Source organism: Osmia lignaria, chromosome 7 (genome assembly GCF_051020975.1).
Source record: "Osmia lignaria lignaria isolate PbOS001 chromosome 7, iyOsmLign1, whole genome shotgun sequence".
Lineage (NCBI taxonomy): Eukaryota > Metazoa > Arthropoda > Insecta > Hymenoptera > Megachilidae > Osmia > Osmia lignaria.
This window is the reverse complement of record NC_135038.1, coordinates 7,221,766-7,237,634: the sequence shown is the minus strand read 5'-3', so window position 1 is coordinate 7,237,634 and position 15,869 is coordinate 7,221,766. Positions and strand designations below refer to the sequence as shown.

General features: G+C 35.8%; 2 protein-coding genes across 8 annotated transcripts in view; one reads left to right on the top strand and one right to left on the bottom strand.

Moving 5' to 3' along the window:
- The window catches only part of LOC117604530 (furin-like protease 1), a 169,347-nt gene that overhangs the window by 50,753 nt on the left and 102,725 nt on the right, over positions 1–15,869 (bottom strand). The gene's annotated exons all lie outside the window — the stretch shown is intronic.
- Positions 1,740–10,437, top strand: LOC143305221 (dynein intermediate chain 3, ciliary-like). The gene is made up of 12 exons (XM_034324705.2): positions 1,740–1,878; positions 2,224–2,425; positions 3,095–3,256; positions 3,978–4,078; positions 4,141–4,298; positions 5,014–5,191; positions 5,819–6,247; positions 6,730–7,012; positions 7,381–7,689; positions 7,999–8,666; positions 9,273–9,659; positions 10,253–10,437. The coding sequence occupies exons 2-11, from the start codon at positions 2,243–2,245 to the stop codon at positions 9,592–9,594; spliced, it is 2,793 nt and encodes a 930-aa protein (XP_034180596.2). The 5' UTR covers positions 1,740–1,878; positions 2,224–2,242; the 3' UTR covers positions 9,595–9,659; positions 10,253–10,437.

Here is a 15,869-nt window from a genome sequence, read left to right as displayed (position 1 = left end):
AAACTGTGGAGGATTGTTACGCGAATTGACCAGTGTTATGATTTATAGCATAGTAACAGTCGGTCAACCTATAAAAATGATATTTCTAGAATTGTGGTCCTCGAAATTTTTATCAATTTTTCAAACAATCTCTTCTACAATTATCAGAGCTCTTTTTAAAAGATGAAATTTTTATTTTTTTTTTTTAAAAGAAAAATTTTAATGCAGTTTTAAAAAAGATGTTTATTACTTTCAAGAGAAGAATTTATTAAAACAATTCACGTTTTAAAATTTATCAAACTATTCTATTATCAAATGGCACGATGTTGTTATAGCGAAACCTTCACCATTCTCTGTTACAAATTTTCCAGGTATCAAGTTATAAAGGAAAGTATTTTCCCATTCGAAGCGTGACGCGAATGCAAGTACTGTACGCGCAAGCAACGAAGCTCAATAATGCGAAACGATCGATTCGTTAAGGCAGAATGATTGCATCAGCGGTTCTTGATGAACCAGGCATTAGAAAAGAATTGAGAAGCCTTGATTGCAATCTTCTGTCAGTCGTTTTTCTTCCATTTTCCCGTCGATCGGGTCAGGTTTACAGGATTGCTGAGTACCGCGATTTCAACTTTCAACGCTTCAGGAGATAAATTATTAACAAACAAACATCAAAGATAAGTTAGGATATTTGAACTGTTTTAGTACACAGAAACTACACGGAGTTTTAGATTCCTATTAACAGATCAAATATTATTAAACAAATTATTTTATAAACGTAAGATATATTTTGAAGTAAAAATAGTAAATTCATCAATTTCATATGTCTTCTCTGTATAATTAATGAAGATATATGAATTCTACGTTTGCATTAAGAAAGTTTTTTCTCCATCCATTTAACGGATCAGTTAATCAATAATAATGGAAAAAGCTCCAATTAAAAGGCAGCCATTTACAGTAGTAGAAAGTGCTTTTAAAACTTTGACACGAATTAATTAGCTACTCTAGAATGCAAAGCCGAGAACAAAGAAGAATCTCGTTGAATGTTTATTCGATATAATATAATACTGCTTAATTAAATAATCATTAATGTAGTCAGTGATTGAATGTTCAATTATTACTTCCAGAATAATTTCCAATAAACAGCTTCTTGACAAATAGATATAATCATCTTTTAAAAACAAAAAACATTTTCAAAATTTTTTCGGGTTTTTCAAAACGAAAAAAGAAAAGCTTTATAGACATTTTGACAAATCGAATAAAGAATGATCGTGGTATTAAAGTCACAACTGTCATCCATCAAAGTGTTAATTAACGCGAGAGCCATTAAAAGGAACGAGTGATTTGTAACGAATACCCTGAAACGAACTTCGGTTTCGATCATCGGTTCACCAACGGGAAAACCGCTCGACGTTCCTTTTCACAATGAAGTTTCACCAATGAATCCCGAGCGTGTTTCACCTCCGAGCTATTGAAATATCGACGTTCGAGCAATCGACTCGAGGGTCCACAAGAAATCTTCGTGGGTTAGCTTGAAGCTGGTCAAAGTCAAAGACAGCCACGTTTGATTTTCGATAGATAAGTTCGATCGAGAGCCCAAACGTAGCTATGTTTGATTTATGCTCGATTCACACGCGCGTACGATCCTCCACCTCGGGAAAAGGACGAACGTCAGAGATAAGATCCTTCTTCTCACGAATTCTTTCGTATTTTTATTGAAACAACGCAAATATCTTTTTGGCTGGCAATTTCATTCACCAATCGTGGGTTCATGAATTTTTCAGTACCCTCTGTCAGTCTTTTGATAAACTTCCTCGGAGCTGAAAACACCGAGGATCCTTGATCCTGAAATTTCGAGGATATACGTTTAACGATTGATTGTCGAAGGATTTTTTAATCAAGGTTAGGCGAATAAATTATTTTTGGTTAAATATACTTGTGATGGATGTAGATTTATTCTTTTTTCGATGATAATTTGTGCAACATGCATTATGCACTTTTATGCATAATGCATTATGCACCCTTTTGCATTCTCCATTTGGAAATTCTTCATGCATCTGTGTTCTATCAACCAAAAAATTAATTATCTCATTAATACTCAACATTTCATTAATTATAATAATAAAAATAGGAGTAAATAGTATAAAATATGATATAATAAGATAATGAATCGTTATTTAATAACCAAAGTAAAAATAACGATCAGAGTATTTCTAACATACTCTATTTTTTTTTTTTGTTTCTTAGGCGTGATTAGAGAATCACAATGGAGATCCAGAAGGTGTACGTAAAAACACGCGCCGATTTTGGCAAACAATGCATGTTTGACTTAATTGGTCCAACAATGGACGTGGAAATCTTTCCGAATCTAGTCGATATGAACGATTACATCTTAAGGTCTCATTGCCACGTCGGATCGCAATACTCGAAGCAGCTTGGACTGCACGAGGTAAGGTTGCCTCTATGCATTCACTGCATTTGCATTTACACTTGATGGCGAATCGACATCATACGCGAAAAGCCTCCCTTTGTTTCCAGTTCGATACAGGATTTCTTTTCCTCGTGAAATAATAACATGTAAACTTTATGCTCTCGTATTTAATTTTCAGATAAAATACCAAATTTCTGGTTTGCACTTAACACTACAAATAAAATTTTTTTTTTAAATATTAGTATTTCATGCTAATAATTTCTATAATTTCAAATCCATCATTTTGAAGGATTTCTTCGTTTCAGTGTTAAAATAATACAATGGTAATAAATCAAATGGCAACAAATAAAAATCAATAATGGACATCATCGAGGTTTCCTATCAAGCTACACATAATCATTGCATACAACATGTGTCAATTATTATCTCGTATCATGCATATTAATTAATCCATCACACAAATGTGTAGTAGATAATTAACTCAATTAACAATTACAATACGACGATCATAGAATATTCATCCGAACATGAAAACCGACCTCTTCCAGGAAATCGCAATCGTTTATAGGGCGAACTCCTTTAAACGGTAGCACCATAAATTATTCGCGTGATTCGGCTGGAAAGCTTTCGCAAGTCTTGTTGGATTTTTCGTAGAATCCTGACGGTGTTGCTACTTGTAAATTCTAGTTGCAAACCCTTGGCAAGACGACGAAAAACAGTGGAATGTTTCATTTCGAGGGTGGTTGGCCGAAGGAGATCAATCCCAGGGACGAGGAAACTACCAGCAGGTTTCGAAGGAGAGTCGAAAAGGACGACAACTGGGCACCGAAATTACGTAAGTTGTTCGAGGTAAGTTACCCCCGGTTGATCGATTGAGCTTGAGCCTCGATAGTTGAGAGCACAGACACTTGGACTTTCTGACTTCGAAGACGTATATCTGCAACCTGACAGTTTACCGAACTTTCCAATCTATTTTTAGTTGGAAAAATGGAGATGGGTAGAAAAATTGACAGCCAGAAAGTATGTTATCTCGTTAGATCGACATCTAAGGTCATTTGAAATTATTCGAACCATCAGATATAGGAGAAGGGAGAAAAAGGGACGTTTCGTCTTGGGATCGTCTGTCAGACTCGTCAGTGGGGCTGACAACAGACGATCCCTGCCCCAGACACCTATCATACCGCAATTCGGAACTCCTACATTTTCAAACTGCATGCCGAGCGACCGCTAGCGAGAACACTCTCATCTCGCCGCCACCTAGCGGTCCCCGGCCCGAACCAAAGGCGTCCGGGGAGACGAAACCTTCTCCCCCTCCACTAAACGCCTACACAGACGTAACATTAAAAATTTCATTTGGGTTCGACACTCGTTTGCAACTTCTAATTAGAAATAAATATACAATAACAGTAAAATAAAAATTTAGAATTATTGTCGCATTATTAGCAATAATTAAATATTAAATCATTGAACTAAAATATTTTTGAAAACTTATTTAATTTTTATTAAGCTTCACGTTTAATAATTATATTTCCTAATGAATCTTGAATTAATACAATTTTCTCTGTTGCAGATGATGGAGCACAGTATCCTCCAGAATGGCGCGGTAAACATTTACCAACACTACTTCGACGATATGACACCAACACAATTGGTGCAACCTGTTGGTCTCAGGTAGCGGAATGCACCTTAAACTGCATTTAATTTAACTTAACTTTTCATGTTCTGATGTTTAGAACCGTGAATGTATATGCGGATCCAGAAACTTCGAAAAGACCGGTGACCGACATATCTTGGTCGCCAGATTCTGGCAGCAGAATCGTGGTTTCTTATTGTTTCCTGCAGTACGGCAGGCAGCAAGATTATAGTAACAAGGTGTACATCTGGCAGGTTGGTAGGTAAAAGAAAAGATGAACACTTAGCTCTCGGCCTCATTTTCATCGCGTTAGCAACACCGTCGGCGTGTTTGCATCCCTTTGCATAGTTCTTCACGATGGAAAGGGATGGTATACTTTATTTTGAGGCATACATGAATTTCTTGTCTCGATTTTGGACACGTAATACCCTTTTAATTGAACTTAAATAGAATCTCGTAGAACTGCATTTAAATAATTTTTAATAAGATGCAAATTACAGGTGCAATAATTGCAAGTTGATATAATGATAATTAATTAGCAATTTAATATATTCTTTTTTTAAAATTATTTATTGAAATTTGTTAATCATCAAGAATCAAGATACAATTAGATTTTCATATCAAACCAGATCTTTTTATTTCAGAAATTAACTTGTGTGACTTTTGGCTATCTAATCGAAACCCTTTTGAAACCAAAATAATCCCCACAGAATAGCATCAATAACAACTTGTAATCTGAATAAAGATCCACTTAAAGGTTACTTTTATCTCGTGACAAGGCACGTGCGTTTAATCCAGCTCGTTGAAAAGCTATAATAGCACGGGATTTCAAATGCAAAGATTCACGATTGAATAAAAAAGATTCGATGAAAATCTCCGCGATACGAGAGGTCCCCTTTCATTTTTTTTTTTCTTTTTCCTCCCCCGTCCATTTAATCCGGATTATGAAACGCCTTCGTCATTTTACGAGCAGACAATCCGAACGAGCCTTACATGGCACTGGAGCCTTTTAGCCCGTGCGTGGTTTGCGAATTTAATCCTCGAGATCCTTCCGTCCTTGCCAGCGGTCTTATGTCGGGCCAGGTTTGTAACTGGGATCTCAGGACCGGCAACAAACCCGTTCAGACCTCTCATCTGCTAGCCAGTCACAGGTAAGCGGGGCCGAAACGTGTTCACTCGCTCGTTCCTCAGGCTTTGTCTGCTAAGCTCAGGCTTTCCTTTCTACCATCGATCGTTTGCCTAATCCATCAACTCACTCGTTTTTCAACAATGAAATTCTGCTGATGATGAATGCTAATTAGAGCTGGCTATTATCTTCATTCTGATGACTAATTAATCCTACGCAAATAAATATGAAAACGTGCTTCCATTTGCAGCACGTTCCAAATGATATTTAGAATGAATCGTGTGTAGTCTACTTGATTAATTTTCAAATTTAACATTTTAATCAGGGCCGTCCCTGAGATTTTAGGGGTCCGAGGGGAGCTCCGAAAAAGGGCCCTTTCACATATATGACATAAAAAGAAGTACCTTAAATAAAATTTAGAAAATTAACATTAAAGCTTGTATAATTAATTTAGATTTACATTTACATCAAAAGACAAAATCGTCTTATGGGGGCCCTAGGCGGCCGCCTAGTCTGCTTTGGCCCAGGGTCGGCCCTGATTTTAATTTGCTAATTTGCATTTTCTTTTCTTTTTAATTTCACAAAATTTGAGACATTGCTCATCATGCTAATCGACGTGTTAAATTAATTAAAAAAAATGATTTTTTTTCAGGGATTACACGAATGCAGTAAGATGGTTAACGTCAAAGAGCAACACTGAATTTTTTTCCGCGTCATCGGATGGTTACGCGATGTGGTGGGACACGCGACAACTACGAGGGCCGACCGAAACATTGATGTTCGATTTCCAGAATCCAAACGAGCCGAACATCGACAGAGCGATCGGAGTTTCCTGTTTAAATTACGGTCCAATGATAGGCGCGAAATTTATGTTCGGCATGGATAATGGTATTATCGTCACCGGCTCTAGGAAGATGAAAACGACCGCGGAAAAATTAGCGATCAAATTGAAAGCTCATTATGGACCAGTGAGGTCGGTCGATCGGAATGTTTTTAATCCGGCCGTGTTTTTGACTGTTGGAGATTGGACTGCTCGTGTTTGGGCTGAGGATACCAGGGAAGGGTGTCTGGTTGCTACTCCGTGAGTTAGCTTTTTTATTATATTATATTTTAACCCTTGAACAGCGGAATCTGGGTCAATCGAGACCTAAAATTACAAAATATATAGAAGGATATTAAACTAAAGTTAAATGTATAATTTTTAAACGAAAGAATTTCATATATTGAAAGAATAATTTTTAGAGGAAGGAGCTCTCTCCATGGTCCGCCGTCTGGGGATTAATATTTGTAAATCATTTCTAAATTAAATCTTATCCATGTTATTTTAGATGTATTTTATATGTTTCAATTATTTCCTGCCCAATATCTTTGCTAATGGTCTATTAATTTTCCATCTTTCCCCTATTTCCATATCTGCCTTACCTTGGAAATAAAAACAAAACATATAAGTATTTCATTTTGAAAGAGTTCCTTTGTCAGACCATTTCGATTACTTGCAACTACAGAATTTTATAAATATTCATTTCATTTTTTTAGTGTATCTTTGATATTTTTTATTATCAGGCAATTTATAAAGACTCCAACAGGCGGTTGCTGGAACAAAGCAAGATGTTCTGCTTTTTACGTGATGACTGCGACCGGACGCTTGACGGCTTGGGATCTTCTTCAGGGTCTCGAGCAACCCGTTGTTGCATTACAGCTATGCAAAGAAAGTCTTACTTCCTTAGCACCCTATGACGAGGGAACCCTTATAGCTGTCGGAAACATGGTTGGAACCGTATTTCTCGTTGAATCGACGGAATTCCTTCAGTCGTTCGACAAAAAGGATAGAATAGCTCTTTCAGAGGTGAGTAAGCACAAAACGAACACCCTTTTCGTTACTTTCGCACATTATCTACTCGTGTTCATTCTTGTCCTGTAAGTTATCGCTACATTGAGGAAGGTGTATATTTATAAAATAATTATTCTTCAAGAATGTATCCATTTATTTTGTATACTTTTCACGTTTTATATATATTTTTCAAATATTTTATTTCTAACGAAAGGGTTAACTGTCCTTTTTATTTTTCGATCAAATTTAAGAAAACTTTCACAATTTTAACGAACTGATAATTTGATTTGAAATTTGTTCCTAAATATTTATATTCAACGTTCATAATCTTTTTCTTTGATACTTTAATACAACTACTGATAATCGTAATTATTTCCATCCAGTACCTCGAAAGACGTTCGAAAGTCACGAAAGCGATGGACGTGCGTTTAAGGGAGATCAAATTGACTCAAAAGATCATGGAGGCGCAAATGGAAGCAACGAAAATTAAGGAAAAAGGCAAGCCGGCTAGGAAACCTACAGCACATAAGAAAGACAAAGGCCGGGAGAAGGAGAAAGAGAAAGATAAGGCGAAACTTAGCCGCGAATCAAGGGGCAGCAAAAGGAAGAGCGCGTCTAAAGAAAGAAAGAAAAGAGATGAATCTCCTACACTGATGGAGGCTGAGCAAAAATATTTGGAGATGGTCCAGAAGGTAAATCAGATTTCTAAAAATTTTTTCATTATTTTTAATTGAACCGTTCACAGGCTAAAGTGTTTAAACTCAATTTCTAGAATTTTTAAAAATTTTACCTTCAAATTTGATTGATGTTTAATTTTTCATATTTTAACATTTTCTTTTCGATTTGACAAATTACATTTCTCACTTCCTAATTACCTGTAACAATTACAAATAGTGTAGCAGAAGTATCTCTATTAAAATGACGATATTTCAAAAAATCGTCTATCCAGTGTATCATCGATACCATTGAACAAGCAGTACAAAATAACAATTAATCATCAGGGAATAGATGAATACTCTACGGAAAGCGATCCAAACCTCCGTCCAGTGGCTCAGCAGGTACAAACGAGGAAACAGGAGCGAAGAATCCGAAGAGCGTCGGAAGCAGTGTCCGAAGAGGACGATGTCCAGTTGATGAACGAACAGCAGACGAAAGAGATGGAGAGCAAGATGAAAGAAGAGATGAGGGAACGAAGGAAAACCAGACGAATTCAAGTGAAAAAGAGACCACCGTTGAAGGTAGCGGCCCGAGTATCCGAAGGATCGATCACGGAAAAGATTCCCACGCAATCCACGAGTAAACTGGTCCTGGACGCGTCCAAGAGGAGAAGAAGAAGAGGACCGAAGACGAAGATCTCGTTCTCCCTGCCGATACCGTGCAAAGGTGAAGTTTGCAAGCCGAGGGTCTGTTGCTGGAGGGAAGGTGTAAAAGAGAAGAGATCAGAGAAACCGAAGATCGAGGAGAGGAAATCGAGTATAGATTCGGTACAATGGGCGGCGTCGAAACCCACGAAGCGTCGCGGCAAGCAAGCTCGCATTCTTCAGGAAATGATGGAACCACCGTCGGATTTAACTCTGGAGGTTCAGAGAGCCAGAGAAGAGATCAGAGAGGCGATTCTGAGAGCAAGGGTGCCGAAAACTCGCATTCTTCGAGAAGCTGCGGAAATCAGGTGAGCCAAATACATAGTCTTCGTATATAGGGTGAAAATTAGCTTCTTAGGTAAAAATGTTGTAGGATCCTTTTCTTTTTTTGGTATATTCTTTAAGGCACATTTTTTATCACGTATTAACAAATTTTTATTCCAATCTTGATTATATTTATCAGAATCTATCCTAGCATCTGTGTCATTTACAAGTTTCCAGTGCCAGAAATATTTGTGACTCCAGCAACATATTTTCTAATTTTTATTTATCTATAAATCCTGGTATAATTTTAGCAGTATTCTGAATTCTTCATCATTTGAGTAAATTAAATTCCTAACAGGGGTGATTCTCATTAGACGATTTTCATATTAACTCCCAAAGAAAATTTATAAATATTTCAATAACTATTGCAAAGATTGTCTCATTTTATTTCAAAACATTAAAAGGGCCTCTCATTTAATTTGTCAGATATATAAAAATTTATTCAACTGTAAATTCAACATGAAATTCTACACCGACCCTCTATTGTTTTAACAAAATTCGATCCTCGTTAATTGAACCACAAGCAACGTTCATTAACAAACATGAGATCGATATGTCCATTGACCTGGAGGTTCAATTTCGGAAAATAGGGCAAAGGAGGCAAGGAAGGAACAAGAGCAGAAGCGCGGTTCAAAACAGGACGTAGGAGAGAAACTGGACACATGGTCGGAAGAGACGAGTATAACGGAAGAAGATGACGAAGAAGAAAAAGGAAAGAAAACTGTTCCCCCGGATCCTTGCAGTGCTCGTAAAGCTAAGGACATCGTCGGAGAGTTCTCCTCGATCCTTGGTATCCCTCTTCCAAGTATCAGTGAAGAAAAATCAGTTGGCAAAGCTCATTTGGAGCAGGCAAAACTTGCTCAAACCAGAGTTTATCCACGAATTTCGGAATATCAGGGGCATATCGAGTGATAGTAGAGCAACAATATCTTGAAGATTTTCTGCTGCTTTGGTACCTGAAGAGGTATGGAAAAAAGGTAAGATCATTCATTTAACTATTATGGTAATTAATTATGATTATTTGCTTTAAGAGTAAAATACTTATTTTATTTTAAATTATTCTTTAAATATGACAGAAATAATGGAAACTTTTTGCATAGCTTTAATAGTTTTGTGTGATTCTTAGGCACTTTTTTCTGGTAGAATTTCAGTAGTAATCTCAATGATAGTTGAAACTTTATGATTAATACTAGAACGACGAACAGAATCGACGACCTCGGATTCATATTAACATTGTGCAATTAATTTGGTGGTATTTCAATAGTAATTGGCAGAGTTCTAGTAGAGTTTCAGTAGTAATCTCGATGAGAATTGAAACTTCATGATCCAATATCTAAACCTAAACGTAAAGAATTGATATTCATGTAGAATTAATAATCCTAGATTTATACAGGGTAGTAATAAAAAAAAATTTTTTAAATCTTAAAAGTACAAAGATGAAAAATCTGCATAAAATAATTTATAATTCTTGATCATTTTACAAATATTAATTTCTTTTTTCTTTTCCTTTCTTTTATCAACAACATTGATAATTTGGTATCATACAATGATTCTTCCAATAAAATTTCAGCATCAATATTAATGATGACTGAGGTTCCATTGATGATCAGAGCATAGAAGAAACTCGATATTTATGTAATAATAACGATCTTAGATTTATGATAGTTTTGTGTAAGTATGTTAGTTGTAAATTAAACAACACAGATTTTGATTTAGTAGTTTCGTGCACACGTAGACATTAGGTGGTTCATTAATAAAGTGTGTAATCCACAGTATTGCTTTTTTCTCTGTAATTTATTCGCGTGGTATGGAATTGTGCCAGATAGCACATGATTTTACTTCTCGAATATTTATTACATTGCTTTTTGCTTCTCGAGAATTTCAATTAAATTCCTCACGATTTTCCTTTATTCTGCAACGAATCAAAGGAAGAATTTCGGAAATCTTTGCATGCTCTTGAGGGCTCATGTGTTTGAAAATTCTTCAAACAATTTTTAAAGAAGCTACAGATATTAGATTCTACTAATTAGATAAAATATCACTTCATTATTTATTTACTCAAAATAAGCTTATTAAATTTTACAATATTTATAAAATTTCTGAAAAATTTTCAAACTACATACTCTGCCAGTGAAAAGTTTCTCAGCATGTCGAGGGAAATCTTTCTTATTTCTCTTGAAATATGCTGAAGGAAAGGATGCTCTGGTAAAGCTCCAGAGCGTTTGCAGGATCACGGTATGATAAATTCGGCCAAGAAGATCCGACAATCAAAGGCTGGTTTCGGGGAAAAAGTGCAAGAAGACATATCCGGAACCTGTCCGCGTCCATGTTCAGACCAACTTCCGGAATGTTCCGATATAACTTGCATACAAAGACGCGAAAGACGGGGATCGTTGTCGGTGAAAAAAGCGATCGAAAATACCGGAGGTTGACACGAAACTCCTTTCACGATCGAAACTTTCAAAACAAAATAATCGTTCATCCGACAAATAATATAATCATTAATACTTTATTTTTAATTTTTTAAATTCACTAAAACAAAATTTTATGGAAAATCATGAGAATAAAATGAATATATTATTTTTCTAGGAAAGTTATTTAATGTTATTTTGCATTATTTTTATATTATAAAATCAGAATTAGAAATCACTTTCTACATTTCTAAATTGAGTTGTAAAATCTTCTAAAACAAAATTTGATGGAAAATCATGGAAATAGAATGAATATATTATTTTTCAAGGAAAGTAGTTATTTAATGCTATTTTGCATTATTTCTATGTTATGAAATAAAAATTAGAAATAACTTTAGCAACACTAATACTTGATGTCAATTTCCAATAGAAATCAAAAGGAAATCAGATTCTCTCGAATTCATTCGGAATTATAGACATTCAACTGTATCCAATTGACGCGGTAAACGTTGAAAAATCTCTAGCGAGGAATTATGTAAATGGATCGCGTTCAAGATCCATCCCGGCGTCGATTCGAACTCGATTATGGCGCCAATAACGTTCACGCGATTCCGAGACGATGTTACCGGGTGAAACGAGTTAAACCACCCTTCAAACGTTTATTCCATCGGGGAACGTTTCGCGCTCGTCACGAGGATCTACGGGCGAAAGGATTGTAATCTCATCGCACCGCCGATCGATCTGATTTCACGCAAAAGAAACAGCCTCTTTGAATTTCTCTAATTGTCGTCGAGTGGTTGAAAGCTTTCCGATAAATCGATGAAATATTGCGAGGCTGCGTGGACCGTTCGAAACGGCACGGCAAATCCGATTAGCTTCGTCTCGAGGACTTTCACGGGGCAGCAGTTTTAAGTTGAAGGAAACGGGCTAATTTTCGGCACAACCAGAGGGAAGCCGGTTTAAATTCCTAATGAACTCAGTCTGCGTCAGCGAACGAGGATTCCGCTTGATTCTGTTTCCGACCAGAAGTTTGTACAAGTTATTGAAGATGGAGAAAAGAGTGCAGCAGGGAATTAGCTATATTGTTCGTTAACAGCATGAATTAAGAATCGCGTCGAAAGTGCTCTGCGAGAACTAGATTTGAAATTTAATTTTCAAATAAAACTGATGATTTTTATTGAAAAGAACATTGTGAATTTCAACACGTACCTACTTATAAGATCTGTTTCTTTTATAAAGTAAAAAATAAGCGTCCCAATTTGAAGGTAATTTATTTATAAATCAAAGCACTCAATATATTAAATTGCAGAATGGTTCAATCATTTTTATCACAATCTGTATATTCATCTACTGAAAAAGTATAATCAAGCACGAAAGAGTAAAATGGTACACGTTAAATAGCGTGTTGAAAGTCCAATGTTCATTCAACGGCCGTCAGAATGATTAAAAACAGATAAGGCTATTCCGGTGTGATCGACGATACCGATACCATCTGCGATGGACGTTTCATCACTTCGATTACCAGTAATTATCGATAATTTCCCGGTGACCCGTTGTAAGCACGTACTCGACCGTTCTCAGGGGGCACATGGTGGGGGCGGGTTGGGTGTCGTTTTGACACGAATGTTCGCACGTTCGTCGTGCTCGAACAGGGCTGCAATAGATGCACCGACATCGAGTGCATGTCCGGTCCAGCGCGGTACAACGACGGCCACTTCCTAAAGCGCTTACTTCGCACACACCGAACTCGATTTCCCTTCCGCAATCCCCGAATCTCGATCGCAATTCCTCTCTTGATCGGCTTGTTGTTTCGTTTTCATCAAGCATTCCAGCTGTTCCAATTGCACGATTACAAATTTATCTCCTTGACCCTTCTTCGTTGCACCATTCAAATATATAAGAGATATTTTTCTATCTTAGAAAATTATTTCAAGTGAAATTGAAAATTTTCAACATTTATAAAGAATATTAAAATTGAAAATCTGATGATATTCAGTTAGAAATGAAATAGCGTTTCCATTGGATAACAGGGTAATAGTAGGTTGTGGTTTGTGTACAGTACATTATAGTGTTGATACCCTTTTGTTGATAAGTTTCGCAATCATTATAATGGCTTTTCGAAACGAAAGGGTTAAACGAATGAACCGGCGCGTAAGAGTGTTGCAATTTATGGGACACCCGTTAATGCGGTGCGGTGCAGATGCTGCGAGAGGGATTATCTGGATAAAGGGATACGCTCGATGAGTCCGTATTGCGGTTCTGGACTTTACGTAAGTCTCGTCACTATTTGCCTGTACCTTGTATACCTCAAATTGATGAGGTTCTTATAGGAGTCTTCAATATTTGCATTTTAATTCGTATAATCGTATTATTCTAAGCTCTTCCATAGCATAGCAAATGGAATACATTTTGCAGATTAAATTTCCAAGGTGTCGAAATTTATTATATTTACATTCTACATTTTAATTTGTTTAATTTTATTATTCTAACCGCTACTTGCATAGCATAGCAAATGAAATACATTTTGCAAATTAAATTTCTAAGCTGTCGAAATTTATTATATTTTCATTTTGAATTTAGATTTTCTAAATTTATTATTCTAAGCTGAAATATATTTTGCAAATGAAATTTCAAAAATATCGAAATTCATTGTATTATTGTTTCTTCAAAAATAGGAAATTTTAGTTATTCAGAAGTTGAAAATCTAAAACTTCTAACCCTTTTTTTAAAACAGGGTATCAATAGCAATTTCGTCCCGGATTTTGTTAATTCTTCTCTCGAGTAGATCGCCCCTGGGTTTGTCTTCTTTAATTCGTCAAAGGTTAGATCAAAGGGGCAATCTCCCAAGCCGAACAATTCAGAAAACCGTAAAACGAATTCCATCAGTTTCGAAGCGACTTCCTTCAATTTCTCCGCTTCCATTTCCCGACACTAGTCAGCCTGGTTTCCGGCAACGATCAACGCGAAACATCAGTCGCTTGTAAAGGGGTTAACAAGCGCGCGGAGTCAAATAAGAGAGGAAAAGTCCAACGACCGAGCCTGATGCGGACAGAATCGACAAGGCTCGCAGAGGCTGTTTTTCACCATGTGCAATGCAAACTACCCGTCTAAACGCCACTCTTTTTTCCTTTCTCCTTTGAATCGTCCCGCGAAACACAGGCTTTATTGTTCCACGACAAAACCAACCGCGTCACTGTACTTTGTTAACGAACGACACCGGGTTATCGATTCTTTTAGATTCGAAAATACAAAGGAATTTTTATTCAATTGTCTCATCATCTTCAGATGCAAACTTAACTTTTATGCCTAGTAATTAATTCCTTTCATTAATCTAAAAAAGTGGTAATTTTAGGAGAAGAATTTTTAGGCTGAAGTTAAATTTCACAGTGCAAAGAGATTATTGATATAAAAATTTATTTTCTAATATAAAAATACTTTCTTCTTCAATTCATCAAGCAAACATTGAAATGTTTCTGCCTAATGAGTGACTTGTACTACTTGTAGAATCACCAGCCAGCACCATATGTATTATTTTCAGCTTTTCATACACAAAATTTAACAATTCCTTTTCCATTATTTTACTCGACCGGTTTTTTGTCGAAATGAAACAACAAGGATGTTAATTAAATTCATAAAATGAATTCCAAAATGTAGTCCAGTATTGTTCTCTTATACAGGTATTTTATCTATAAATACATGGTTCCATTTTCACAATTTCGGGAAAAATTCACGATTCCCAATTCTTTGCCACGTTCGCGCAAACACCCTTCAGCCATCAATCACCGGAAGTCTCTTTGTACCATGAAACAGGGCACATCGGGAACTCGTCCAAGCTGAGACAGAGTTTTCCTTTAGGAATAGCCGTTGGCTGTCGAACAATAATACGAATATATCCTTGTCAACGACAGTTCACCTCAGCTGTTTTTTGTCACTGACAATGCTTCGTGGGGATGTACAAAGGGCGGTCAGAGTCCTTTGCTCGAAATTGTATCCGGAATTCGTGGTCGTTTCTGTGGCAACGACAGATTCATAAGCACAATGAATGTGATTGTTCCAAATTGAAATTTTGACGTGAAGAATAGTTTGTTTTGTTACAATTGTTCAGTTTTGATCTTCAATATTTTTCAGAATTAATTTCTAAAAAAATATCTATAAATTTCTGTTGAAATAGTTCTTGAATTTACAATTAGTTCATACTTTCATTTTGTGATCTAAATTATCAAATATTTTTATATTAAGAGCTTAAAATATTAAAGAGTTAATAAACAAATTATTATTTCTTTGTTCATTGGAATAAATTTAAAGAATAGAGACTGTTTTTATATCCATATACTTAAACGTTTGCCTGTATAATTGCTTGCCATTGTTTCTCTTTATCCAGCTTAGGTAGCACTTTTATAAACTCAGAAAATGCGCTTTTAATGGAAGGCATAATTAAATGAAACAGTCTATTACCTTACCTTTATTAAACATCTTTCTATCAGCACATTTCATTCTTTTTTTGTATCTCATTATTTTAGAGTACTTTAAATGTCTTCTACATTAAACTAAAATTTAAGGGATCTATTCTCATTTTTATACGACTCAATGAACTCATTAACTTCGATTTTTAATACATTCATTATTATTACAAACATAATCATTTCCATTTGAAAATTTCAACTTCTATGCTTCTGATGTAAAAATATATTAATTAAAAGAATATTTTCAATAGTAACACAGTTCTCTATTTATGAAAATTTCGATTTATTAATATTCCAAATTTTGGTAAAAGTC

Coding starts and splice junctions, on each gene's coding strand:
- LOC143305221 (XM_034324705.2), top strand. CDS start 2,243: ATGGAGATCCAGAAGGTGTACGTAAAAACACGCGCCGATTTTGGCAAA. Junction 2,426..3,094: donor AGCAGCTTGGACTGCACGAG/GTAAGGTTGCCT, acceptor TGTAAATTCTAG/TTGCAAACCCTTGGCAAGAC. Junction 8,667..9,272: donor CGAGAAGCTGCGGAAATCAG/GTGAGCCAAATA, acceptor TTCGGAAAATAG/GGCAAAGGAGGCAAGGAAGG.